Source organism: Cygnus olor, chromosome 2 (assembly GCF_009769625.2).
Source record: "Cygnus olor isolate bCygOlo1 chromosome 2, bCygOlo1.pri.v2, whole genome shotgun sequence".
Taxonomy (NCBI): Eukaryota; Metazoa; Chordata; class Aves; order Anseriformes; family Anatidae; genus Cygnus; species Cygnus olor.
In genome coordinates, this window is record NC_049170.1 from 7,264,295 (window position 1) to 7,291,324 (window position 27,030).

General features: G+C 42.6%; 1 protein-coding gene across 2 annotated transcripts in view; it reads right to left on the reverse strand.

The window, feature by feature from the left end:
- Positions 1 to 27,030, reverse strand: part of PRKAG2 (protein kinase AMP-activated non-catalytic subunit gamma 2) — a 218,302-nt gene that overhangs the window by 137,514 nt on the left and 53,758 nt on the right. The window contains exons 1-3 of one of the 2 annotated variants that reach the window (XM_040546202.1): positions 26,885 to 26,938; positions 13,845 to 13,916; positions 1,504 to 1,783 (exon numbers count right to left, since the gene is read on the reverse strand). In XM_040546202.1, coding sequence (XP_040402136.1) covers positions 1,504 to 1,783; positions 13,845 to 13,916; positions 26,885 to 26,923 — 391 coding nt within the window. In that variant the 5' untranslated portion in view covers positions 26,924 to 26,938. Of the gene's footprint in view, positions 1 to 1,503; positions 1,784 to 13,844; positions 13,917 to 26,884; positions 26,939 to 27,030 lie in introns of those variants that run through there. The other variant, XM_040546201.1, reaches the window with a different exon arrangement.

The following is a 27,030-nucleotide window of genomic DNA, read 5'->3' on the forward strand; positions in this document are numbered from 1 at the left end:
TTAAGCGGTGCTATTTGCTTGGATAACTTAGTCAAAACGTCACACGATGGCTTTGCTATGCAGTGTGTATTGATGCAGGAGCAAGCTCTTCTGGGTCCGCTGAGTCAGCTCCATACTGCCTGTGCAACATTGAAACCTATATGTACCAGCAAACAGAGCTCAAATGATCTTTAATGTTGTGAGGCTTGAGAAAAAGGGGAGCATAAATAGCGTGTTTAAACTTTAAGTGGAGAAGAACAAATGCCCTTGAATAGAATGATGCTTGCAGTTCAGTTGGTGTCCTTCAGAAACACTGACTCTCCTGCTTTCAGTCTCCTGAGGGTGTTTCAGAGATAGGCAAGGACTGGAAAAGGTGCCATTTCAACTAAGCTGCAGCAGAATAAACAGATAAACAAAAAGAAAAACCCAATACGGGTTTGTATAGCTGTGTTCATGTGTGCAGAAATCACTATGAAATTATTCGTTCTGATTAAAGCCAGCATTTTGAAGAGAAATCCTGATGATGAAGGTGCTTCTACACTATTTATAAGCCACAGAAAATTATCAACACTTTGCAGTAAACATACAGCCACATTTGGTATTTGCATCGCTAATTCTGCACCTGCATTGTCTCAGAAGATTTGACAAAAAATATATCATTAAGTTATTTCTTCTGTTAACAGAAAGGAAAGCCTGACAGTCCAGCACCTTCAGTGGCATGATGTCATTCCTCTCTTTCCCCTGTAACTCAGTCCCCTTCCTACAGCCAATTTTCCCTAGGCAGAGTGGCCACAACTGCTGGGAGATCAGCACTGGGAACCTTTACCCAATAAAAAGCCTAAAAATCAAAGCCCTTTCTCAACCCTGCTCATTTCTGAGTTGGAGAAATGGTATATTAGTCCCCGGGCTGGTGAAGAAGCAAAATTTATTCCTGATGCAAAGTAGGCAACTGCTCTGAACCATGGAGGTCTGCCACATCTTTCATGTAGTAAAGGAGCCCAAACCCCCCCTTAGTGGTCATTTGATCAGAAACACGTACCATTTATTGCTACCTAGTCAAGGCTTCTCTTTTTCCCCAACAATAGGGCAAAGAGATACCAATTAAAAACCTGCTGAAATTCTCCATGGAGACTACAGAGGCAAGCCTCCCTCAGCTCCCGAGATGAGATCCCTTCTGTGCCCACCTCCACCACAAACCCCACGACTGCTCGAGCTCTTCTTGAGCCCTGGAGCTGACACCCAACCAGCCCTGGTGAAACTGCTTGGGAAACTCCCCCTGACATGGGAGCAGGATTCCTAAGCAAAGCTTTGAAGCGTGATTTCCCTCCTCAGCCCTGTGCAGGTGTCCTGCAGAAGTCATTCCCTACTCGCCAGCCAAAAAAACCCCAAACACACGGTCAGTGAAAGCAATAATGAACAATTAGCACATGCCTCATCTGCACTTACTTCACTACCGCAGGTAAAGAATGGGCCAAGCCCAGAGGTACTGTGTATCTTCCTGAAATAACATGAGCAATTTCTTACTTTTTCTTGATCTGGAGAAAAACTTGATGCCCCCAGGAGAGGTAGACGGGTTAGAATTGGGGGAGGACTCTTTGGAGGAGGACCTGAAGATCCCACTGAAGCTCATTCGGCGTGGGGAGCGTGGGGGAGACTCCTGGTAGGGGAAGGGGAAGACTGTTTTGGGTGAGCCGGGGCTATGTTTGGATCTCACAGGGGCAGAAACAGGACTGGAAGGTCGGTTCTGGAGCCCTTTGGAGAAAAGGCCTTTCGAAGGGCTGCCTGCAGAGTAGCTTTCTTCCACCTGAGGAGGACAGAAAAAGGAAGAAAAAGAAAAAGCACCATTAATTCACTTCAGCTTGTGCCACTGGGATCTCAGAACTTGTCTCAACACAGTTGTTCCTGTTTATTTGGGCTATGGATTAGCCAGGCCTGCCTGCACTAACACGTATAGATGCATATGTGCCACCTCTCTGGGCTCCAGGCTGCCCATGGCTGTTAAAGATGACCTGAATTTCACAAAAAAAGTAAAATTATGTGCATAAACTTTATTATCACACATATAATTCTGAATATTTTTAGTAAAAAAAAAATTATTATTATTATTATTTTTTATTAGCCACATATTCTTATTCCTTCCCTGGAAAACTTAAAGGCAACAAATGTACGTAGGGCAAACACAGTGCCCTAAAGTCTTCCTCCTGCATTTAAACACCCATCTGTGGCATTTAAGTCTCCTCCACACGATACAGCACAGCAGAGAGCACAAGTTCCCAAGCACCTGGCAGCTCTCTACAATGCTGGGCACTGCTACTTTCAACTCCAGTCCCAAAATAGAGCGACTATTTTAGAGCAGCAATGTTCCAGCTAATTAGCCCGGCCTCCAGTTTGGGCACGACCTTTCTAACAGCTCTGTCTCTTTTTGGGACCTGTGCTGGCTTTCCAGCCAGAGTGAATATCTGTGCACAACACAGCACGGCACTGTGCAGGCTCGCCCAGCGAGGGAGTGGGGGCAAATCCAGAAAAACAACCCAAAAAAAGGAGCAAAGATGAAATTCTCCCCACATGCAATTAACAGAAGCCTACCCAAACCACTGTGGGATTTGCCTGTGCCTGAGCTACATGCAGAGTTTATTGCCTTCTAGATGCACAAAACACTTCTGTGGGCACGAGGCTTCTTTTTTAGCTGGGGTCATTTCTCGTGAATGAAGGGCCTTGTTTCTGGCAGACGGCAGTGCTGGGTTTCAGGTCTGCAGGGAAGGCAAAAACAAAGGCCATGGCTTATGCACCCGTGGGGACAGCGTGCTGCCTCCTGCACAAGGCATGCCGAGGTCCAAGCCCTTTGCATGCCTCCTCGCTCCTCAGTTATGCAAAACAAAAGGGAGGTATGGGGCAGACCACAACTTCTGCCTGCCAGGCACACCTGATATGTATCACTCGAGCTGGGCAGGGGTGCTGTTGCCATGGGAAGAATGGCAGGGAAAATAATATCTTTGATTAGAACGACTTAAATGAAAGAAAGGATGAAAGCTGGAATGGATCTTGTTGTGTGGGAACTGCAGAAGGGCCTGCAGAGATTGTGGTGCCTCATTTGGGAAGGTTTCCAACCTGAAAGGCCCGTGGTACTTCACCTGGGAGATGGGCACCAACAGCATGGGTCACCAGCAGCAGGACGGAGCCCCACTGGCATGGCAGAGCCCTGCACAGCTGATGAACTCTGCTCTGTGCTCCTCTGAGCAGCACGGAGATGTCTGGCAAGATGCACAACTGCTTTTTATACCTCCCAACTTATTTTTTACAGCACGGAAAAGAATGTCTTGGCAATACCTGTCCTTTTGCAGAAGCATTAGAGGAGCAGTTGCCCTCATGGGGAAATTTTTGGAATGGATAAATCAATTCTAACTAAAGCACTGGATACAAAAACCAACAAGAGACTCTTGACTCTTGATTCTTCAGAAAAGAAAATGTAGTGTTTCATGCTTAACGCAGCGGCCTGAGCCCTCCAACTCCATCATGGTTTTGTGTGCAATCTTGAAAACTCATTTCTATTCCACATCTATTCTGCTGTGAGGACAATATCTCCTTGAGTACCACTCTAAGTCCTCTGGCACACAGAACATCTCGTGGTGAGTATTTATCACGAAGAATAGGGCACAATCCCTCAGCTGAGACCTGGAATAATTAACATGCTATAAATAAATTACTAAACAAACTGCATTTTTGTTATGGGTAAACAGTCTCAAAGTGGTAACTTTTTCATAAAGGCTTATTAACTTCACTAAAATATCATCTGTAAATCATCTGAGACTACTTACACGTGGTTCTCTCCCAGCTACACAGCCCAGGAAACAACCAGGTAGCACAACAGCACCTCCATTCACACTGCACCTTAAACAGGTCTACTGCCAAATCTACTGCCTGAAAGCTGGGAGTAAGAAGTACATTTTCAAGTTCATTTTAGTCATAATACAAATCTGCCACCACTACTATAATTTAGGACTGTTTCCAAGATTGTAATTTCATTATCATTTTTCCTAAAGTGACAAGCGGTGAAATTTGTAAAGCTAAGAGAAGGACGTCTTTCTGGTGCCACCTTTAATATTTCATGCATCTTTTTTTGCATGCTTATTTGATTATAACCAAACACGGATAGCAGACACTTCAAAAGACTATGCTATCTTCACGGGATAAAGCAAGTCTAGAAATGTAAAATGTCAAGGAACAATTTGTCAAATAAAATCAGTATTGCCTTGCACGCACGAGCCAGACATGGAAGCAAAATGTTCTCAAATTCTTAAGAGAAGCAGTGGGATGTTTTTATTTATTGCAATCACAACCAGTTGCTTTCCCTCCATCATGCCAGGCAGTTGAATTAGCTAATTGTTAGAGCACCAGGGGCACACTGCTAAATACACGTGTGCATGCTACTAAATTAAAGGAAATTACTGCAATGAATTCTTCCCCAGCTGCTCCACACATTAATTACACAAAGGTTACACCCCCCATCAAAGAGGATAAATACCTGTGATTTTGCTTGGGGAATTACATCAGTATTTCTTTCTTAGAGTATTATTGGAGGCTAATGATTGCGAGTTTTTAAAGATGATTAGGTGCTTCTCTGAATAAAATCAGCAGTAACAACAGCTATGACAGCGCATAGAAAAGTCACAAGGTGATATAAATTTCCATGCATCAGCTGGGAATGCAGAAGAATCTCTGCTGTGGAAGAAACTGCAGCATCCTACGCAGACCCAGAGTGATGATTCCAGCAGTGTTGCTGGAGGAAGGCTGCACAGCTAGATGGATCATCAGCCTGTTCTGCATGCTTTTGGGGTTAATTTCCTGAAGCTGTGACAGGCAGGTGGGAACAAAGCTCCCACACGTGCTTCTGAAATATAACTGTTTCCCCTGCTGAGCTGTAGCAGTGAAAGACAGTATCGCACCTTAGTTTCTCACATTAATAACCCTTTTAGATCAATTTGTAATGGCCCAGGAAAGCCAGTGAAGCAAGAATGAGCAGAAATATGAATCGCACCCAGCAAATACACACAGTGATGTGGCTCATTTGACCCTGGCTCGATAATTGGGCTTTTGGAGATAAGTAGTACAAACACCAAATGGAAGTACAATACATATCAAAGCACAAATAAGGCCTAATTAAACAAATTCAAAAATTGTCTGAAGTATGAAGACTGTTCACTTAATAAATAAATAAATAAATAAATAAATAAATAAATAAAAAGCAAACAACTTCCAGCAAAACATCCCCTATGTTGGCTTTGTGCAGAACATACATGGGGTCCTTGAGCTCTAACCCTGGGCTCCCTGAACCTTAAAAGTGGTGATGTTGGAGAGGCAGAAATCTCAGCTTCTGAGCACAGGTCTGCAGAGAACAGAGCAGCTGAAACACAGCTATATTAGCAGCTGGGTAATAGAAGAATATACGAGTGCCAGTACAACCCTACCCTCAGTCTGCAGGGATGTGCTCCCCGCTGAGGTTAAGCAGCCAAGCAGAGCCCCATGCTTGATTACGTGTGCTGTTTCTAGCGACTGGCTTTGGTTGTTTAAGGCTTACATAGCCTTACATAGCACTGAGTAAATGTATTCCAAAATGCCGTAAGACTACCAGTGTTCATGCTTCAGAGCACAAAAGGATCCTCAGCTGGGGACTGGGGAGAAACCTTGCCATGTTTTATAAACTGAATGATCTTAGGCAGGCTCCTAAAGTGTATCCAGAGCTGGCTGCTGTTGAAAATAAAGCAACAAAATGAGAGGAGACTTGCACTGCTTTACATTGAACAGACGTGCTTTCGGTTTTCTGAATGGAACGTAAAGTGGTAGCTTGGCACCTGCCCCGAGCTGGGCAGCTCTGGAAGATTTCATCTCAGCAAACACGGCTCCCCTAGTCCTTTCACCTGGATGAGGGGCTCTCTCTCTCTCCCTAATCCCTTCTTCCTTTCCCACAGCAATGCACCTTAATGACTCAACTCCATTCTGTGATGGACCAGAAGGCCTGCATCTTCATTTCCCATGGTCATTTTCAACAAACTCATCGATAACAAAAATCCCAGCATAAACCTCCACCTGTGCCAGAGTACCTCATACCAGTAAGTGAGACACAGCTGGACACAGGCCCAAACCATCATGCAGTTGTTCGTATGGTTTCCCTGCTTGCTCACCACCCTCTGGGGATTTAACCTGTGCTGTGAGTACTCCCCAGGCATTCCCTGGGCTTGGGGAGAGCTCAGGCAAGGGACAGGCCCAGGCTGCATGTGGCCACCCTGTGCTGGTGGGTGCAAGAGTCCGGCCCTACAGCAGGACTAGGCCCAAGCCCAGCATCTCTGGAGCAAGAGAATGGTCCCTGACCTCTCTTACTACTGCTATTGACGTATTCCAAGTGTCTTGTGCTGGTAGGAATTATCCATCCTGAAGGCCATCCAGATCTTCCTATATAAGGCCCTTCTCTACATCCAAAAACACCCCTCTGTCTTTGTATCACCAACAAATTTCATTAGCATTTCTATTTTTCTGTGCCTTACTACCAAAGTTCAATCCAAGGACCGAGCTTGGCAAGTGCCACCAGCTCTGTCCCTCCACCCAACAGTCATCTTTTCGATACCAGCCTGCCACCTTTCCCTTCAACTATTTTCTTACCTAATTTACAATCTTCTTATTTTACAAGAAAGATTAAAGCACATTATATTGAACCACTGCCGTATGATAACCCCAATGCAATGCACTGAGACCAAACTATTCGTCCTTCACCACAAACCAGACTCTCATCATCCACACATGAGCTGTCTCAGTCCTGCCTCTTCTCACACATAGACACAAGTTTTCCCAACATTGTCATTTTCTTTCTCCTGCTTTGCATTGAAATTCTGATCCCTTCTCTCTTTTGCCAACTTAGGTCCTCTCTAAGAAGCCACTTGTGCTCACAACCTAGAATTTAAGGACTGCTTAACTGCATGGAAGAGAAGCGTCCTGCCAAAGAGATGTGGCCAGAAAAAAATGAATGAGCTGTGCTGAGAAGACTCCGACCACGAGCAGGCGGAGACCGTGTCAGAGCTGGAGAAACCCTGGCTCTGTCCTTGACCCTACCCCAGCACCTCTCTGCAGCCACCTCCCCCCGCTCTCCTAAAAGCAGAGAGCCCTATCATAGGCACACAGCCTCCCTCAGAGGATGCCCTCATTGCCTACTTCAGGAATCACCAAGCTAAGGCAGTCCTTTGGATTTCCATATTCCTTCACCATTTGGACAAACTCCTCTCTCCTTGTGGAGAGATGTGCTACAGCCCCTCTCTGGGGTGACCAACTCCACAATCCCTTCCCATCTGCCGTGGGATTTACACAGCTCAGTATCTCTGAAAAATCTCTGGCTTTGATTCAGTTACTGGTGAATTTAGATTCATTTTCAGAACAGTCTGAAAATAAATAAATAAATAAAAAGAAACCAACACCCTGTATGGAATATGAATGGGCTCAAACTAAACAACCCCAAAGCTTCAAAATGTTTCTGAATTTAAGTGAAAGTTATTAAAAGTTCCTGAGCTCTTCTCTTTTCTTCTCCAGCTCCAAAAAGTTAACACACTTACGGAGCATTTGAGTTTTGTTTGCTTTTACAACAGTGAGTTATTTGACCTTTATTTTGCCTCTTCTCTTAAAAAAAATTTGGAAGGTGAATAACAGGAAAGGAATCTCCTCCCACCATCCTTGTCAGGGACAGTAAGCACAATTAAAGACGACACACCAGATAGATGTCTGCACTTATTTCCTGCCCTTCTGCTGAATCTCAATAAAAAGCCCTTTGATAAACTTAATTGGATGATTCCCTCATTCTGGTGGAATAAAAGAGCTCACAGAATCACAAGAGCTGACTTCATTAGTCCGAAAGGTAATGAAGGACTCCCAGGCACCATGAGGCTGCATTCACCATCGTTAGTTCCCTTGGTTCTGCATGAGCAGTAACAATCGGGATGACAACATGTTTTACGGGATCAGAGATGTCACTTCCCAAAACTAAAGTACAATGACACTTCCCAAAATTAAAATACAATGGGATGTGGCTGGCTGATCTGGCAGGTCTTGAGAGCCCTGCATGGCTGTCCGGATGGTCGGGGTTGGGTTTCCCACAGCAAGCAGTGCTGCTTGAAGACAGAAGCATGCTGGAGGAAAGGTGAAAGCAGAACTGGCTCCAGGTGAGATCAGGATGGCTCCTGGCTCTGTTTCCTAACCATAAATGTTTCTGTTGAAGCAGCAGAGGAGAAGGAGGCAGGCACAGGGCAGTGCAGATATTGTCACGCATGTCCTCGTGCCAGGCTCGCTGCATCCAATGCAGGTGCCCCGTGCCAAGGCTGTCGCAGTGCCCAAGACATGCTTCCCATCCTTCCTGCTGAGGCCAGATCACTGTTCACAAAGAAATGGATAACTAAAGGCTGAGAAAAAATAAATCAAAAGGAGATTTGTTATCCGAGGGAGAGGAGGATAAAAATCAGACATTTTTTTTGCTTCTCCTCCCTGTTCTACCATTTATGAGTCACCGCACAAAGCAAAAACAATGCTGGGACCAGAACCAGGGCAAAGCGCTCCCCTGAGTCTTTCAGTACTGGAGTCATTCCTCAGATCTTTTCTGATCCTAGTTCATCAACATTTTCCTGCATTACTGACAGCAGAACTGTAAGTCAGTGACAGATGCAGTCATAACAAAACCTACATTTTGCCCTGTTCGTTGGTTTGCACATCGAAAACACCAAAGTAATCCTTTAGCCATCACATCACATCCAGAATCTATGTACAACTGATTACCTACAGCTGCTCTCAAAATCTAATCAAAGTTTTGTGAAAGACTTTCCAAAAATAAAGTCTTCATTATTTGCTCCTAGGTGTAACTGCTCAGTTTGGCCAACCTGAATTGGGCAGTCTGCTTGCAGAATGTGTTTTAAGTGACTCAGGTCATTCTGCATTGGAAAGTTTCCTGCTCTCTTCCCCCTCATTTTTCTATGAACTAAAAACTGCAATTTGCAATTTGTACAGTAATGAGCCTGTATTTCTTTCAAGTCACTGATAAAGTAATATATAGTAGAGCAACAGTATGTTTTGTCTGCCTAGAAACAAAATTTTCCACTGATGAGTCTCAACTTATTTTATCAGCCAGGTTTTATTCACTTAGTAGGCTCCACATTTTGTCAGTATCATTCCACTTTCCTAAATCTAAATGTCCTGTGCTACATTTCTATGTACATGACACCAATACATTTTCCAACTAAATGTATAATCTCATTTAAAATGCCAAATTCTCTCATAAAGAACTGTTTGCCATTAATTCCAATCAAAATGAGTCTATTGTAATAGCGTTATTAACTATCCAACATTAGATATTTCATTGTTTTACCCAGGACTAATGCCACACTGACAAATCTGAAAATTATCCTAATTACAGGCATTGTAAATATTAACACAATAATTGCTTTTTTTTTTTTCTTCAGTCTTTTGCAATCTCCTCTCTGCTCCAAGATTTATTCAAAATCATCACTAATCAGCCAGTTCATTCAAAGCTGTTTTATCAGGGTTGTTTGGGTTTAATTTAAAAATGTCTAGCTGTGGTATCTTCCATTTTAAATGCACTTGAGTGCATGGGATAGAGTCACCATTATCATCTAAGGTAAACATCTCACCTGCTTCTTCTCCATGTAGAGAAATGAACATTTAATGCACACTTTTTCAAGCTTTCTTGTATATGTTAATAACAAATCTTTCTGTAAAGTAACAGAACAATATTATTTTTCAAACTTCTTTTCTTCCTCTTCCTCTCCCTTCCACATACAATCTGCTAGTTGCCCCCCCATGGACAGTTTTCTCATATCATTTTCTTCTCACAGTCATTCACAATCCCAGGCTTTCATCTGAAAGCAATGGTTTCCTGTAATTCCCACACCTTTTCCTGTAACCTACATTTTAGATGAAAGATCTATAAACATTCCAAGTGTTAAGAGCTCTAAAATTGCTAGTGCCACCTCGTTGCAGAGGGGCACTCATCCCTGACTGCCACCCTGCCATGTCATACCACAATTATTTTCTGTTCTCCTGCTGCATATCATTCATGATTCTCCAGTCCTCTAAACTCCCCCTCTTCTGCTGTCTTTTCCCAGACTGGGGAAATCTGGTATATTTAATTGCTTCTAAGCTCCTAGTTACCCTCATCTATACTAATGTATTTAATGATCCTGTAAGGTCATTCTGCGAGGATTCAACCCACTTCTGGTGAGTCTTTGAGTATGGAGCAATCAGCAATGCCAGTAATTTTGGACGTAGCCGCCAGCACATGTACTAAAGCACTTTATCAGGCAACAAGAAGGGCCATAATATCTGCCACATGCACAAGAGCCACCTTGCTCTCTCACACCAAAAAAATTCTCTGCAGGAGTCTGCAGAGAATTATATTCTGACTTCAAGAGAGGAGGGTGAAAACCACCCTGTCCCTTTCCTGCCATCAGGTTACAAAGCAAAGAAGAATACATCAGCTATAATAATAACAATGCCAATGAAAGTGATCAAGGCTAAACTTCATGAAATATATGCCACATTCCCACCACAGCCAAAAAATTCTGACATGAAAAAGTAATTCTGCACTTGAGTTCCTAGCTGTGAAACGAGGATTATTGTCACAAGATGATTGAGAGGCACTCACATGGTGAAGTGCTGAGAATCCTTGTGAAAAATGTTAATACAATTTCTAAAAGCTTTTCACAAAAAACAAAACAAAACAAAACAAAAAAAACCACTGGCATTAAATTAATCACAGATCAGAAAGACAGGCTGTGAACTACCCTTCTCTAACTTGATATATATCCCAGGTGACAGAAGAGTTAAGTGCTGGTCAGCATGGCTGGTGAATGGAAAAGTCATGGTATTGACGAAATATTGGCTTAGAGAATGCAAAAGTTACAGATCACACTGTGATTTCAAACTTGAACAAAGGAAAACCATTTCACTTGAAAGTGAACAGTAACTTGGGAACTTCTCTGCCCCCTCTGCAGAGGGGTCTGGATAAGATGGGTCGATGGGCAGAGGCCCATGCGATGAGGTTCAACATGGCTCAGTGCCGGGTCCTGCACTTGGGTCACAACAACCCCATGCAGCGCTACAGGCTTGGGGCAGAGTGGCTGGAAAGCTGTGCAGAGGAAAAGGATCTGGGGGTGCTGATTGATGCTTGCCTGAACATGAGCCAGCAGTGTGCCCAGGTGGCCAAGAAGGCCAAAGGCATCCTGGCCCGTATCAGGAATAGTGTAGCCAGCAGGACCAGGGAGGTGATCGTCCCCCTGTACCCTGCTCTGGTGAGGCTGCACCTCGAGTACTGTGTTCAGCTTTGGGCCCCTCACTACAGGAAGGACTTCGAGGCCCTGGAGCGTGTCCAGAGCAGGGCTACGAAGCTGGTGAAGGGCCTGGAGCACAAGTCCTGTGAGGAGAGGCTGAGGGAACTGGGGTTGCTTAGTCTGGGGAAGAGGAGGCTCAGGGGAGACCTCATTGCTCTCTACAACTACCAGAAAGAAGGCTGTAGGGAGCTGGGGGTCAGCCTCTTCTCACAGGTAACAAGTGATAGGACTAGAGGGAATGGTGTCAAGTTGTGCCAGGGGAGGTTCAGGTTGAAAATGAGGAGCCATTTCTTCTCAGAAAGAGCAGTCAGGCATTGGGGTGGGCTGCCCAGAGAGGTGGTGGAGTCACTGTCCCTGGGGGTGTTCAAGGAAAGGTTGGACATGGTGCTTAGGGACATGGTTTAGTGGTTGACATTGGTGGTAGAGAGATGGTTGGACCAGATGACCTTGGAGGGTTTTTCCAACCTTAATTATTCTATGAACTTCTTTATGTAGCACCAGCAGGACCTGGCAAACTTTTAGTTTAAATGAAATAAGATCCTGCAGTCTGATGCTAGTCATCAACCACTAACAGCAAAGATCCCATCCTTCACATTAAGTAGAAAAATGATATTTAGAATGAGATGTGCAGCAATGGATTTCATTAGATGATCTGTTTCTTATCAGAAGTTGGGCACTGGCAGCTGGTCTTTTATCACCTTGCTGCATGTTTTGAGCAGAGCTCTTGGTTAGGGAAAAAATATCTGGGTCTTATACACTCAGTCAAAAAGGTCAGTTAAAAAAAAAATTCAGATGTCAAGCCCCAAATGATTATTCCAAAGTTAATCACACTTCCACATGAAGAATGTGACCCAGGTTTGGGAGAGAAAAAAAAAATGCATCCCCTGAAATTGCAAAAATGGGTAACTACTGAAATGTTATTCTAGTTCTTCCCAAGACAACCGCTCATTAAAAAGGTATCCCGAGACCGGTAAGAGAAAAAATGGGGAATTCATAAATGGTAAATTGGAACTTGTTAAACAATATCACATAACACTATACACAAGCAAGATTAGCTTTAGCATAGTTTTTTCTTTGGGACTGATATTTGTGCAGTTTCCCTACCTTTCTTTGGGAGAAATCAAGTTTCAGTTAGGAACACCTGCACTCTCCCAGCATGACAACCCTTTCCAAAACCATCATATTGTTCACTTTATTCAACCCCACCAAAAAAGTCCCTTTTGATAACACTGTTTATTTTAGCTTCCCTGGCATCTATGAGTTTCTCTGTGCTCACCAGCAACTCCTATGTCACAGTCTTAAAAGCTCCACTGCAGAAAAGAACAAGGCCAATATTATAAATATATTCAGTTACTGATGGACTGCAGAAGTTTTTAAACAACTGTCCTTTGCTGCGAGGTGTAAAGGAATAGAAACTCATGCTGTCAACAGGGCTAAATTATTATCATTCTAGATGCAGATTAGCTTCACTAAGGAGATATTTATTGCTTCACCTGCCTTGAATTATAACTGCAGACTCTTTGACAAATGGCCTATAACAGGTTTAATCTTCAGAGAGGTCCATATCCTTGTAACTATTGTCATAAGTCTACTGCGTAGCTATAGATTAGCTTTTGGGGATATCTACCGTTTATAGAAGTCTCTCTCCTCACCAAGTCCTACCTTGGTTGGTAGGGGGCTTACATTCAGCAGACTAACTTGTACATCAGTGCTCTGTGAAAACTATGAGGCCAGGAACCTGAACATGACAGATGCTATGCACAATTTTTATTGCTTTGAAGAATGTGTAGGCACTGACTAACTGGTCCTAAAGTTGTCCATTGAATATGCTCATCTGATCATCTTAAAGCAAGCAGACTCTGTGAATGTATTCGTTTAATCTAATAGTAAGCTGTTGGAAAAACAAATGCTGGCAATGCCTCCAGAAGGATAACCTTGAGTTAATCTCACATCAAGAAGGAAATATTCCATCTTGTTTATGGGTAGATGCTACAGTTATGACTCCAGCAAATGAATGTTGTTCATTTTGCCAGTGCCATGGATGGATAGATCAAGGACGCTGAACACTTAAACCCTCCGTAGCCAGATGACAACCATTAGGAGGCAACTCAAGGAAGACAGACCGACAGCCGCAGATGCCTATTTGGGCACTGCATTTCTGTAGAAACACCACAAATTCTGGTAGCTAACTGTTTTCCTGAGAATACAGTTACCCAATATCACTTTATTGAATTACAACATTACACACAAAATCTGCAGTTTCTAAAGGAATATCACCACAGAGGTTATCATTCTTTACAGGTGATAGCATTAAGCACTGTCATGATAAGGCCTGCAAAAGTCACAACGCTTGCCCTAGAGTATCTCTTTCAATGTGTTAACGGCATGGCAGGAAAGACTAAAACCCTGAGGCTTTTTTAAGTCTAGTAAATTGTGTTTATCACAAAGGGACTCAACCACTACAGTGAAGGTGAAGCTTTGGAAATATCCTACCTTGCGAGAAGCATTTTTGTCTGTGTTCTCCACATCACCGTCCAAAAATGGCATGGCAAAAGAGCTGAGATCCTGTCAGGAGAGAGAAGAAAAAATGATGTCCTGTACTAATGTCTTCTTCCTTCCATCAGAGCTCCCATGATTGTAGCCCACCGTGTTATTTACAAAGTGCCCACTGCTTTACCCATAGCAACCACCAAAAAGTAATAACGTGGGCTCTGACAGTTCTCTTTGCCTGCGAAGGAGAACAGATTTAAGTAACTAGTGAATAGAAAGCCCTTTGCAGTGCTTCCAATCCATCACCATCAAAAGGCACTCAGCATCTGGACAGACAAAGCAGAAAGTCCTGTAAAAAGTTTCAAAAGGGGGGTACCCAAATCCCACAGAAAAAAAAATATAGGAAATGACAGTTTAACTATAGCTACTTACTCAGCAAATGACCTATCTGGCCTTTAGTGAGGACTACAATCTTTGTTTAAAGAGTACTCATGGTGATAAACAAAACTTGAATGAGAATATGTCAATGTTCTCAAAATATGTAACATATATAACAAAGAGGGAGAAAACAGAAATGTGGTGTTGAGGATGAGATAACCAATTCATTTTCACAAGGTAGAGGAGTCCCCTCTGTGACTAAATTCTGTGCAACTAGAGAAAATAAAGCCATAAGAAAAGCACACATGCTCATCTTTAACTAACAAAAACAAACTGTAATTATGTTCTATCTCCTGCCGTCTGTTCTGTTTATGCTACTTCGTGTTCCAGCCACGAGATTTTTAGGGCTCCTTTGTAAACGCATAATGAAATTTTCTGTGTTAGTGTCAAGTTTAGCATCTGTTTGATCAGAAAAGTAGATAATGAGTAGCTCTATGAGCAAAAGCATGGTTGTCAATGTTGCGTGCTGAAGAACTGAGGCTTGGATCCCAAGCCTTGATCTCAAAGTCAGGAAAACCTCCTCAACACAGAGCCTCTCTGACGCAAGGCATCACCCTTTAAATATAATGATTCAGAGCTTCTCTACCATCACATCTGCATCTCATTTAAAATTGCTCAAAACAAAAATAAATAGCAATTTCACTTAAACTTAATTTGCGATTAAATAGAGCTTAATTAAAAATTAGCACTGGCCGGGAAGTCTGCAAGGCTTGCTTGCCAAAAGGCCTTCAGAATTCTGAACAGCCACAGGTCTAATCACATCACATTGTGTAATCATACTAAATCCAAAATATGCTCAAAAATGTGTGTAGCTTGGGCATAATCCTTGCAAGTGTTCAAAAATATTCTGGTTACATAATGAACAACAAAAATAAGGAACAAAATATTGAATTACTGGAACTGAAGCACATGAGAGTAACTCGTGCCAAGCTGGAAAGGAAAAAAAAAGCAACCCCACTTGGCCAAACTGGCCCCGAGTCCCTAGGCCACAAACCAAAGTATTCATGACAAATAAGTGTGCTCCGAGCTATGCAAATTCAACGGGAACCATCTACCAAGGCCCAAACTACAAAGCACCAACCCAACTGTATGTCACCCTCATCACCACGCTTTGACGTGTGTTTCACGTCACATTCATTTGCAAATGAAAATGTAAACAAATATTTCAAAACCAAAAGAAGAGTCAATTTGTTTGTTTGTATTTTCACTGTTATCGAGATTTGACAGGGGTTAAACCAGGCACCACAGGACCTTAAAGAAAAACTTCTGTATTAATTTGCTTATTCCTACCATTAATAAAGACCAAAATGACTTATGTACTCCATATAAAAATTACCTAGCCATAAACAGTGTTTATAAACTTTATCAATAAATGGATTATTATATTCCTACTCCATAGGTTACCACAACAATTAAATAATAAATCTCTGTGAAGAATTTTAAGAACCTAATGGAAAGTTACACAAAATCATGTCCCTTCATGTTTACTTTAATTTAGCCAAAGGATTTACCAACACTTTCTTTGACCCATCTTTGGTAGCGAAGAAGCTGGTATCTGATGTGTGCTAAATTATTTTCCATTAAATAAAGCAAGGAAATAATATCTTTTGAGCTCCATATGTTAGCATCCCTATATCCCTACTTTTTGTAATTCACAAGGAGAAAACCTGCAGTTTGGGAAGGCTGGAGCCTGGAGGAAGAAAGTAGGTTTTTAAGGGGACACATACCTAGCAATTAGGGTTGAAAAAGCTCTCCAGGAAACCTGGAACAGCTGGGAATGAAACCATAACTTTTCTTCTGAGCAGAAATGTTCAAAAACAGGAAGAGGTAGGTAGGCAGAATTATTTTTCTACCAGCTAAACTTCAGTTGCCAGTTACAATTCCAAGCTTAAAAATGGATACATGCTATATTCTAAAGCCTAAAAGTATGAAACCCACCTGATGATTTTATTCTATTTTGTAATTCTCAGATTCGATGGAGGTATGTTTCCTTCATCTGTTTTCAAATGCAGAAACAGTACATCTCTACTTACAAGTGGAAATAACTGGGGCCATACCAGAACCTCCCTGGACAACATGAGACCTTTCTTTGTCTGCTAGTGAACATTTAAAAAGGATAATTTTACTTGTAGTCCCATGATAGAGGTGTAAGCAGCTACCTAACAATATTTTCATCTTTCTCTTCTTCACAAAACTCCAGTTACAGAAGGAAAAATTGCATATATCAAAAGCCAGGCTGCAAATACTGCTCTCTCAATTCCAGGCTGTTGGTTAAGCAAGGAAATACTGGGTATTTATTTGCTCTTTGTGTCTCTGCAGAATACAGAACAGATTCTTCTTTCCTTTTTGTGTTGCTCTTCATCCAGAAACATATGCAGCTACAGGGTTGATGACACAGTACCCCTTAAAAAAAAAGATAGGAACTGCTCCAAAAGTGTTTCAAAACACCTGTAGTACCTCTTGACAGGACAATGGTGCAGCCCTAGCTCTTACTGCATATCTGACTGCTCTGATCTTATGCTAACTGACACACATTGAAGGCTTGCTCTGCCATCAACCTAGGATTTAAACTAGTCTTAGGTAGCTTTTCACCTCTACAGAAAGCTGGTGGTGCTATTATCCACCAGCCCCCTCCAGCTCTGCTTCATTACACTTGGTATAAATGCTCTAGAATATCCCATGGTTTTGGAGATACTTTAAAAATACTTTTGCAAAAGTGTACAGTGATGTGTTGGTAAGAGGAAGATCCTTCTCATTTGAGACTGCAGAGCCCTGGCTGAAGACTAAATGGCATCACTCCTTGTATCCATCATTTCTGCATCACATCCTTGGAGAGAAAACTTCTGCAGAGACCAGTCTATGGTCATCCTTGTAATAGGAAAGGCCACCAGAGGCTGCAGCTCCTAGTGGTGCTAGCCTTGAATTAAGGCTATTCAAAGTCCATTTTGTAAAGTTTTGTTAGCTTTCCTGTCATGATCCTGTTCCTCAGTAGGTCCTTCGTATTGCTCAGTGCAGACCGACAGCCAGACATCGGTCCTGTCATGCCCCATTAGAAAAAATGAGCTCTTGAACAGTTTAGATTTACTTTACAGCCACAAGGCTGGTTTAGATTTATATCCAGACAGATATAGTGCTACATCACTCCTTCCTGATTCCTCTCTCTTTCCTTGGACAGCCCTTATATCAGAATACTTGGAATTATGTGAAAAGAAGGAAGAATAAAAATTTTGTTATTTGATATCTTGGGAAAACAACAACAACAAAAAAGTCCCTTTCTCAGACCTGTTTTGGAGAATAGGAAGGAAAACCACATTTTAGGATAGAGAAAGCAAATATATCAGCTGGCAACATGTAGCCAAATGGCAGCAGGAGCAAGATTTGGTTTGCCAAGCAATTTTTCACCTTTTCCAGCCAGTTTCAGTTTCTTTCCTTACCAGGGAGAATTCCTGCCAAAAAAAGCCTGCCCAGACACGCTGGTCTGGACGCGGCTGCAGTTGGGGACCTTGGTGTCAGAAAAGAGTTTCCAGCAATTCTGTTGCAGAGGCTGCAGGCTTAAATAACAAACCACTAAAGCCTTGAATCCAGTAAACAATGTAGTCGGAATAAAAAGGATTTATTATTATTATTTTTGTTTTGTTTCAAGGCTGCTTTGGCAGCCAAGCTAAAAAAGCTTCCCTGCAATGGCTGAAGCCGGTGAGCCATAAAAGGCTGGGCTGTGATTGACAGGTCAGAGACCTATTTCCAAAGTGTTTTGGGTGGGAGTAAGACTTGTTTTATGGCCCTGATCAACAGTAGTCTACCCATCTTCCTCCTCAAAGGAAAAGGGAGAGAAAATACGATGAAAAGGGCTCAAGGTTTGAGATAAGGACAGGGAGATCACTCACCATTTATCGTCATGGGCAAAGCAGACTCAGCATAGGGAGATTAACGTAATTTATTACCTATCATTAGTGGAGTAGCACAATGAGAAACCAAAAGCAAACCACAAACACCCCACAGCCCATCTCTGATGTAAGGTTGAGTCCTTCTGCTCTAAACAACTTCAGGATCCCAGCGGAGGTGGTAGCAGCATCATGCAGTCCTGACTACTGATGGTCTCACCTACAAGACATCACTTTTCTGCTTCACTGACTTCTATGTATGTGCTAGGACTGCACCAAATTTAAGGACGTGAGATGCCTGCCAGACACCACAGTCTCTTTGTACAATATAACTCAAGCAGGAGGTAACACTTTACTGAGACTGCTTCTCAATATGGGGAGATGGCTCCTTTAATAAAATAAAGAAAACAAGATACTGAGAAATTAAGATAAGAGTGCCAAAGAGTGCTGATCTCATAAAGCATTGCTAAGAATTGCACTCCTCAGCATCTCAACATTACAAGCCTCTCGGCGGTCTCCTCTTCTGCTAACACTACTGTGCATGTCGACAGTCCTACCAAGGACAAAGAAAGTCAGGATATTTATTCACATAGCGGTGAACCACTTCTTTCAGCTCAGTCTGTGCACCAGCAGATTTTTTTTAGATCAGCCTTAGTTTGTACCTATTACAAGCCTATAGGGAATTCTGAATAGTAAATATACTACATATGCTAATAGCCTGTGAGCAGAATCCAAACTTTGAGCTCTGTGGAATAGGGTGCAGAGCTCGGCAGCTCTGATTGCATTAAAATTTTACTTTTTGGAGAACATTTCTACCTAGAAGCCTTTTAGGATTTATATCAATTCAAATATTCCTATTGCACACGGAATGATTCAAAACTGACCTACACGGGAATTTCTATCCTTTTGATTCTGTTGTTTTGATATAATAGGCATAGTATCGTAGGACTTGCTACACAGCTTTATTCCTTTAGGAGTAGGTTGCTCATTGCTTTGCTTTTCTCCCTCCCCCATGCCATCTAGACTGCAGCATGTGTTTTGGAGACAGATATATAAATCGCACTGTGAGACATAGGATGCTGGTGACTAAGTCTCGGGATGACTCAATAGGAGTGGGCAGTAACAGATGTACAAAGCTGGTTACATTTGTGCAAGCCAGCTTTGTACTTCACAGGGCTATGGCAATTTATTTGTGTACTGTTACTTTTCAGGCTGTTCACATTAAAAATGAACAATTGAGTGGGTCTGGACAGTTTGAGATGGTAGAAATGAGCTATAGAGACTTTATTTTGCCCACAGCATGAAGATGCCAGAAGCACCGTGGTCCTTGGTGACTGTGCAGGACCAGTTGCACAAAATTCAGTGTCAAGATGGACACAACACCAGACTTGAATTAACAGAGGGTACATCACCCTAATTTTTTAAAATTAAATTAAAATAAATAAATGACCTGTCTGGAAGAAATGGGAAATATTCAGTCCCGAAGAGGCACAATCTAAAAAGTTAGGGAGCTATGGCTGGCTGAAATCCAACACAGAACTCAGTATGTGAAGATCACCATCCATCTGGTGATTATTCAATGTCCTATAGCAAAGAAAACTTGGCAGTCTCAGCTGCAACAACAAACAAGCAAAGAACTAAAGAGCTACCAAAGCTACTTCTCCCCTTTTCTCACTCGTGGGTTGCCTGGCTTGAGTTGCCACCACTTGGTCTGAAAGAACTGCTAAAACTGAGAATTTCTTGGAGAAGGGGATAGAGATAGCAATGAAAGCAGTAATTCCTTGATATTTCCCTCAAACAGCTGTCCAAGCTGCTCATCCTGAGTTATCCTGACCATGAGACGCTGGCAGCCTCCAGCACACCCTTCCAAACCTCTCGACTGATCCTGACTTTAAACTACAGCAAGCAGCCCACAGCAAGCGTACCTCTTCTTCTGAGGCTGTAGGCAAGGTTCATCCAAAAAACCTTCCAAGAGATTGTGGACTGCTTTTTGTTTTTCTCTCAATCTCAGAATTAAATCACCAGAACACATTCCTACACTGCTCACGGAAAAGCTGAAATTTTCTTTCAAGTCTGTGCTCTCCTGCCAGGAAACACCTCGGTATCTTCTTGGTGATTCAGCCTTTGCAACCAAGCTGAGCACAGCCTGGAGCACTCGGACCTGGGGTGGGATGTGATCAGTTCTGCCTGGAGCCCCACGGTGTTTATAATGTCCACAGAGCTCAGGGTGGTACAGAAACATTACGACGAAGAGCACTGCTCTCACCTAACCAGAACATCACGCACCATCACTGGGGGATCTCTGACACAGCCTGAGCAAGATCCCCATGCACACGACAGCCTGGTTTGTCAGCTCCTTCACACCAAGAACCACACAGCATGGTGACTGGCAGCATGCGTATTACAACAGCAGATGGACAACCTAGCGAAAGCGTAAATAACAAAATGTCATTAAAAAAAAAAAAAAAAAAGGAAAGAAAAAGAACAGCAGAGCAAGCAAGTCAGGGAGGAAAACAAAATTTCCAATATTCCCTGTGACACCACGGTCCACATACAATGTCTGCAGTGGCTGGCTCCTGCATGTATCCAGCCTATGGATAAAATCTGTTGCTTTTTAGATGTCGCAGCTTGATTTACAAGTATGAAGCTGCCTACTGACAGGGGAGCAAGACTGAATGCTCAGTCCCAGTGCTCCACAGACTCTGGTGGCTACAAAGTCTTTATTAAGCCCCATTTTTAGGTGCTCAACCTAAGACAACCTTTCTCTGGCTAGGCATTTCCTCCAAGAAACAACCAAAGTTAAGACAGGCAAGGTGAAAGCAGAAGATAACATACCTCAGCCCTGGTGAATGTGATCAGATGAACAATGAGATGCTCAGATGAACGATGAGGGAGTTAAGAAACAACCAGAACAGATACCACTGCAGGGAGAGATGGCAAGAGACTGCCAATGTTCAGATGGCACATCTCGGTGCCAACAGAATTGCTTTCCAGTACTTACATAAACGAGAAACAGGATCCCAAGGTATTTGCAGAGAAAAAGTACACATTTTCTATAAAACATAATGTCAGCCACAGTGGAAGAGCAGAACCACAGGAAACAAAAGATGATTTTGCCATTATGTAACGAAAACACTTGAGACTCTACAGCATGGGGGCAATCTGAAGGGATTCAAAGCCGGGATAATCATGAGTCTTTCTAAATCATCTCCACGCTTTATCTGCTTAAGAAGTCACTGTAGTTGATATTTTGATGCTTTTCTTCACTCCCTATAGGCCAAATCTCTTAGAAAAACATTTCCTCGAGGAAGAGCAGAACAAAACAGAGTCAGAGCTGAAAACCTCCAGCTGATGGCATTATCTGAGAAAGACTTAAAGGGTTCCCCCTTGCATGCATCTCGCTAAAAAAGGTGGCAGAGATTTTCTGCCTGGTGTGAATGCCATAAGCACTTGAACTACAACTATTTTTTGCAGTTCACTGCATTTAGGAAAACAGCTGCCTACTGCCTCCTCTTTCCATTCTTTTCAGTTAATAACCATGAATAATCTTAACAATTAGAAAAAATAATAGCTGGAAAGCCAGGTAAGTGCTTAGAGCTGGAAAGGCAGGTAAGTGAGGGACCTACTCTGAACAAGTAGTCCCTCAGCTAAAAAAGAAAGTAAAAAAGGTTTAGAAGCAAAGAGAAAATGAGGTAAGGAAAGGAAGAACAGGATGGCTGTGTGCTTGGTGTACTGAAGACCTGAATAGGAGCTCAACTGGGACAATGCATGGAGCCCATGATGAGGGAAGATTTCACAGTTCATGCTTTCCTGATGTACACTCCTTTGTGACTGCAGCTGCAGAAAAAATATCGTATCTACAAAAATTTCCAGTCACTTTGCTATAGCTTTTCTTACAGTTTTAGCACCAACTGTAAAAAGAAACCATTATATGCAGGATGCTTAATTTCATAGGATAGACTATTTGTTTTTCTTTTCCCAAAAGAATGGTTTCTCCACCCTCTGAGCTCTTTACAAATTTTGCTGGAGCTGGCAACATAAAAAGCCCTCAAGGACAGAAGGAAGATCAAATTCTCAGAGATAATCCAGAAAACACTGTCACAGTCACAGTACAGTACTCTGCCTTAAATCCAGCTTGCATGTCCTTCAGTCTCACCCTAGGCTTTGAGCTGAGAGATGCTGAGAGCTGCAAAGATTTGGTACCTTTATTATTTTTTTTTCTAGTTAGTGGTGCTATGTAATACTAATAAATTACATTTTTCATCCTGTGGGAATCCAAGCAGCTTTACAAACTGCATATCCAGTCCAGAATAGCTTCACAGATGGACTTAAGCGATGAGACTTTCATTGCCTGCGCCAGCTTCCCGGCTTACCTCTGGGAAAACATCAAGGACAGGATATCTGTCATTGAAAACACTAATCACCTACCCCACACTTTTTGTCTAGCCTCCCATGATAATGCTCAGAGAAAAGCCAGCATCTCCACCGGGGTATTTGTTCCCGTTCCCCTGGTACAGGGCTCCAGGGAAAGGCTGGACAACTTGCTTAAACTTCAGATGGTTCGGCACAGGATGAACGAACCCTGACTTTCACCTCTCCCTCTTTACCGCCTATGAAGTGGGAATGAAATCATTTATTTTCCCATTTCCCTCTATTTAGAAAGCAAAGCATCCCGAATAGGGACCGCGTCGTACTACGGGCACGTCTACACGGCAATCACGAGCGTGGCTTAACCCAGCTCGGCACCGCACTGACAGCAGTGTAGCCATGACAACACACAGGCTAGGGTAGGCTGCACAATCCCCGCGGGAGGCTGAGTAAATACTCTGGTAATTTAGCTCACTTTGAGCTCCTCGCTCCCGCTGTTGTACGGCTGTCGGGACTCAGCAGGGTTAATTTACGCCCAGCTTTAATCACGTCTTCGCCTGCGGGCTAGACACGCCTTGGGCATCCATACAGTGGGTGGCACAACGAGGACCCAAACTCTGGCATTTCTAAGTGTTATTAAAATGTACATTTTCTTCACCCAGCTTTGGCTGCTGTATAGGACACGGTTAACTCTTTGATGGAGTGAGCACCCATTGGAGTCAAATTGAAGGAGACACCGTGCCCAACTGAAGCAAAAAGAATTTAAATTTTAAGAAAATAGGCCTGCTATATGACCACAGAGAGAACCCAGTTTGTTAGAGAATGGGCATGATCTAAGGGAAACGTCCAAGGGTGAGGTCCAAGCACCTCACACTGCCAGGCCTCCTCACACCCTGGCCACTTGCTAAGGCTGCCTCTAGGGATGTGCTTCAAAAACATCACAGCTGTGTTCGGAAAAAGGTGTTAGAAGGCACAAATGACCATCTCTGGAAGAAAGATGGAGGGGATATTTGCCCATCTGGAAAATCTTGTGAACAACGAGACTAACGGAACAAGACATAAAAAGGGATTACTCATTCTCACTTGAGATAGCCATTACTGAAAATAATTTTTTGCAGTGGGTCCAGTTTGGAAATAATCTTCATATGGAATGGGAAGGACAGAAATAACACAGAATGAGGTGGGTTTTTTTTCTAGTTACTGTACATGCAATACTAAAATTTTAAAGTGAATATCCCCCCAAATAAATTGCAGGCTTCTTTCAAGGGCTGTGGATTTTATTGGTATGTACTATTTTTTCCAGAAATTGTTCCCCATTTAGATCCAGTACAGGGAAAACACCTTAAAAATGAGCCATATGCACTTCTTTAATAAGTCCTCTAATCTCAACCATCTAACTCCTCATGCCCATTCGAGCACCACGATTACGATGGACCTGGGTGAACACACTGTGAAGAAAAGACAAGTAAACACACCTATATTCAGGTAAGTCTTATTTAAAACTTAAACTTGATATATGTATATGCACACACATATGTTGCCAAAAGGTGTTTCTGCCTTATGTATTGTTTTTTAAACCCAGCAGACACTGGTGAGCTGTAACAGGCAAACGTGCATTTGGTTTGGCTGGCAGTCTGTACATGAAAATGGTTCAAAAAGCATTTGATCCTGCCCGGAGCGCGTGGGACACCCTTCCAAGTCAGCAGGGTGCTCTGGACACAGTGACAGATGGACAGAGTACGAGCCTGACACGAGAGATGCCATTTGAGAAGTGGCTGCTGCTCCAAGACATGTGGCAGACAGTCCCAACCCAGTTTTCACCAAATATCAAACCTCCCTTTGGAATCACCAAGCCAGGTTCTGCCAGAAGCACTAGGAGGGACTCCGCTTGTGGCTCACCCCATCACAGACACCTGCCGTGCCAAGGGGCTTCACCAAAAACCTCTTCACAGAAGAATCAAGCACCCGAACAGGAAACAAAAACTAAGCAAAGATTAAAAAAAAAGCCATTTTTTTCCTCAAGGTGAGTTAAAACAACAAACAGGAAACCTTGATTCAAACCAACAATTTTTATTCTTGCTTGGCTTTCTATTTTTATACAGAGCAGAATACTACCAAAAGCTAAGTTCGTGCAAGTAATACAACCCTCAAAATATATTGGTTATTTTTCTCATTAAAATGATAATTTCAATCTATGTGTATTAAATAGCTGTACAGTTATTAATTAGTATGCCTTTAAGTTTTATTGACATTTACTTTGAGGTCCTTTACCTTTTGCATTAGGATGCAAATTGGGCTGCCCACAAACAGGCATTATAAGCAGCTAAATACCTTATAAAAAAGCATCTCTTCCATCAGAGGAAAAGGATAAGTTCATCAAAACGTATCAGTTCTAAAAGCAAAAGCATTTGTACCTACAGTGAGAAACAGAAGCAGACTGTCACTGCTGACTGTGTCCTCCAGGGTTTAGAAGTGCTAGAGCTCATCTCACAGGGCATCTTTTTTTCTTTTACTCACATATAACACATGCTCTCACGTAGGAAAACACACATGGTAAACATGTATTGAATCATAGAATAGAATCATGGAATGGCTTGGGTTGGAAGGGCCCTTAAAGATCATCTAACTCCATATATTGGGTATATACATACATGATAACAAGCTCTCAGGTTTTTAACTGCCAGTTCTCTTAAATGTAGATGATTTAATATTTCTTGGCTCTGAATCAGCTCGTCACTGGACCTACTTGGGTGGTGAAACACACTGAAATGGCACAGGGATCTTCTCTTCCTGATGGAAAACCCAGGTCTGTTTACTGCCTGAAGCAGATTGTGGTTACAGGTGATTTCCACCTGCTCTGTGATTTACTTTTAAAGGCTTACAGCAATATTGCTTTTTATTCTCCTAATTTCTTCTTGATGATTGTAAGACATCCTAGTACAAATTCATGTGTTTTTGTTTGTTTTCAGTGTGCATTTCGAATTGAGGCATTTTTAAAAATAAATATATTTTGTATTCCACTCTCAGCAAACCCTGGACAAAAACAAAGTGCAACAGAGAGCTCTTTTGCTGGGTTTCCTGCTGCCTCCCTTTCCATCGAGTCAGTGTTTTGAAATGCGGGGGGTTGCCCCCATGGCAGCAGGATCCGTTTCATCCCCCTGCCAGTCATTCTCTCTTCCCGCTGATGCTCCTGAACCCCAAACTCCCAATTTTGGCAACTTCAGATTTCTCTCATCCCCCAGGGCTGCTTGTAGTCAGAGCAGCCTCTGCTGTCCAGCCCATTTGAGATTCCCGACTCTTCCCCCCATATGGGAATGTAGCTGAGAGTGAAATCTCCTCGCAGCAGACACCCTAATCTTTCCCAGACTCCATGTGCCTGAAACAGCCCAGAACAGCAGCTAAAACACAGCCCAACGAGCAGAACAGAGAGGAGCTGGCAAAGCCCACTGCATCGTATACGGGAATAAATTCCAGTTGCCATTCACCAAACCCCTCCCATCACCCCACTAACGGGGCACTGGCTCTGATGCCAAGACAGAGTCAGCCTCATCGTTATCAGACGTTCATTATCTCATGGGCCCATTAATTGCAAAGCAAACTGTATGAGCTCAGCCTTAAGTCTGGCAGCAGGAAGGAAAAAATGCAAAAGGAGCACACGAAGCCTGCAATAGTCATCTTTACCCTGACATACAGTCAAATATTGCATTATACTGCATTAAAAGAAAGGCAAACAGCAGAATAGGAGTTCCAATCAACCAGCTTACCAAAGCGCTGTGATTTGGGGTTTGCAATGACTAGCCACAGCAATTAGTTGCACAGCAGTTCAGGCTGCTCTGAGATGATCAGTATGAGCAAACAGGCATTGCAGGATGCGGAGACCAGATGGTTTTAGGCTGAAATTAAATAAACACCCCAAAAAGATAATCTCTCTTTCCAAAACACTAAGAAAAAGTTATGCAAGGAAAAAAAAAAAAAAACAGCTACATTCTTTAACTAGATAAAAGAACATTTTGTTCAGCCTTGGAATATCTATTGTAATTAAATGCTGTAAAAACAGGACAACAGCCCTGTGCCAGCCATGCATACAAAAGAGACAAAACAAGATGAAAAACAAAACACCCAAGAACCATGCATTTCTTACACAGCCTGAAGAATGCCTGCCTCTCAGCAGAGTCCTGCAGTGCACTCCGGCTTCTCCCCTTAAATGAATGTGAAACCTATTCCCTTTACAAGTCTGGTAGAATAAATGAATAACAATAACAATAACAATAACAATAACAATAATAATAATAATAATAATAAAATCAAACCTGAAAAGAAAAAAAACACAGACAGCCAAGCCATGCTCTGACTTACAGCTCTGAAAAATCCTGCAGTCTGGCTGGAAACGTCCATTGAAGAACTGCATGCAAAGCTTTTCCCTAAAGGCAGGCGCATTTAAAACATTTCAGGCTCTGCTACTGAAGCCGATGCTGCAACAGATGGGGACCAGGGCTGGGTGT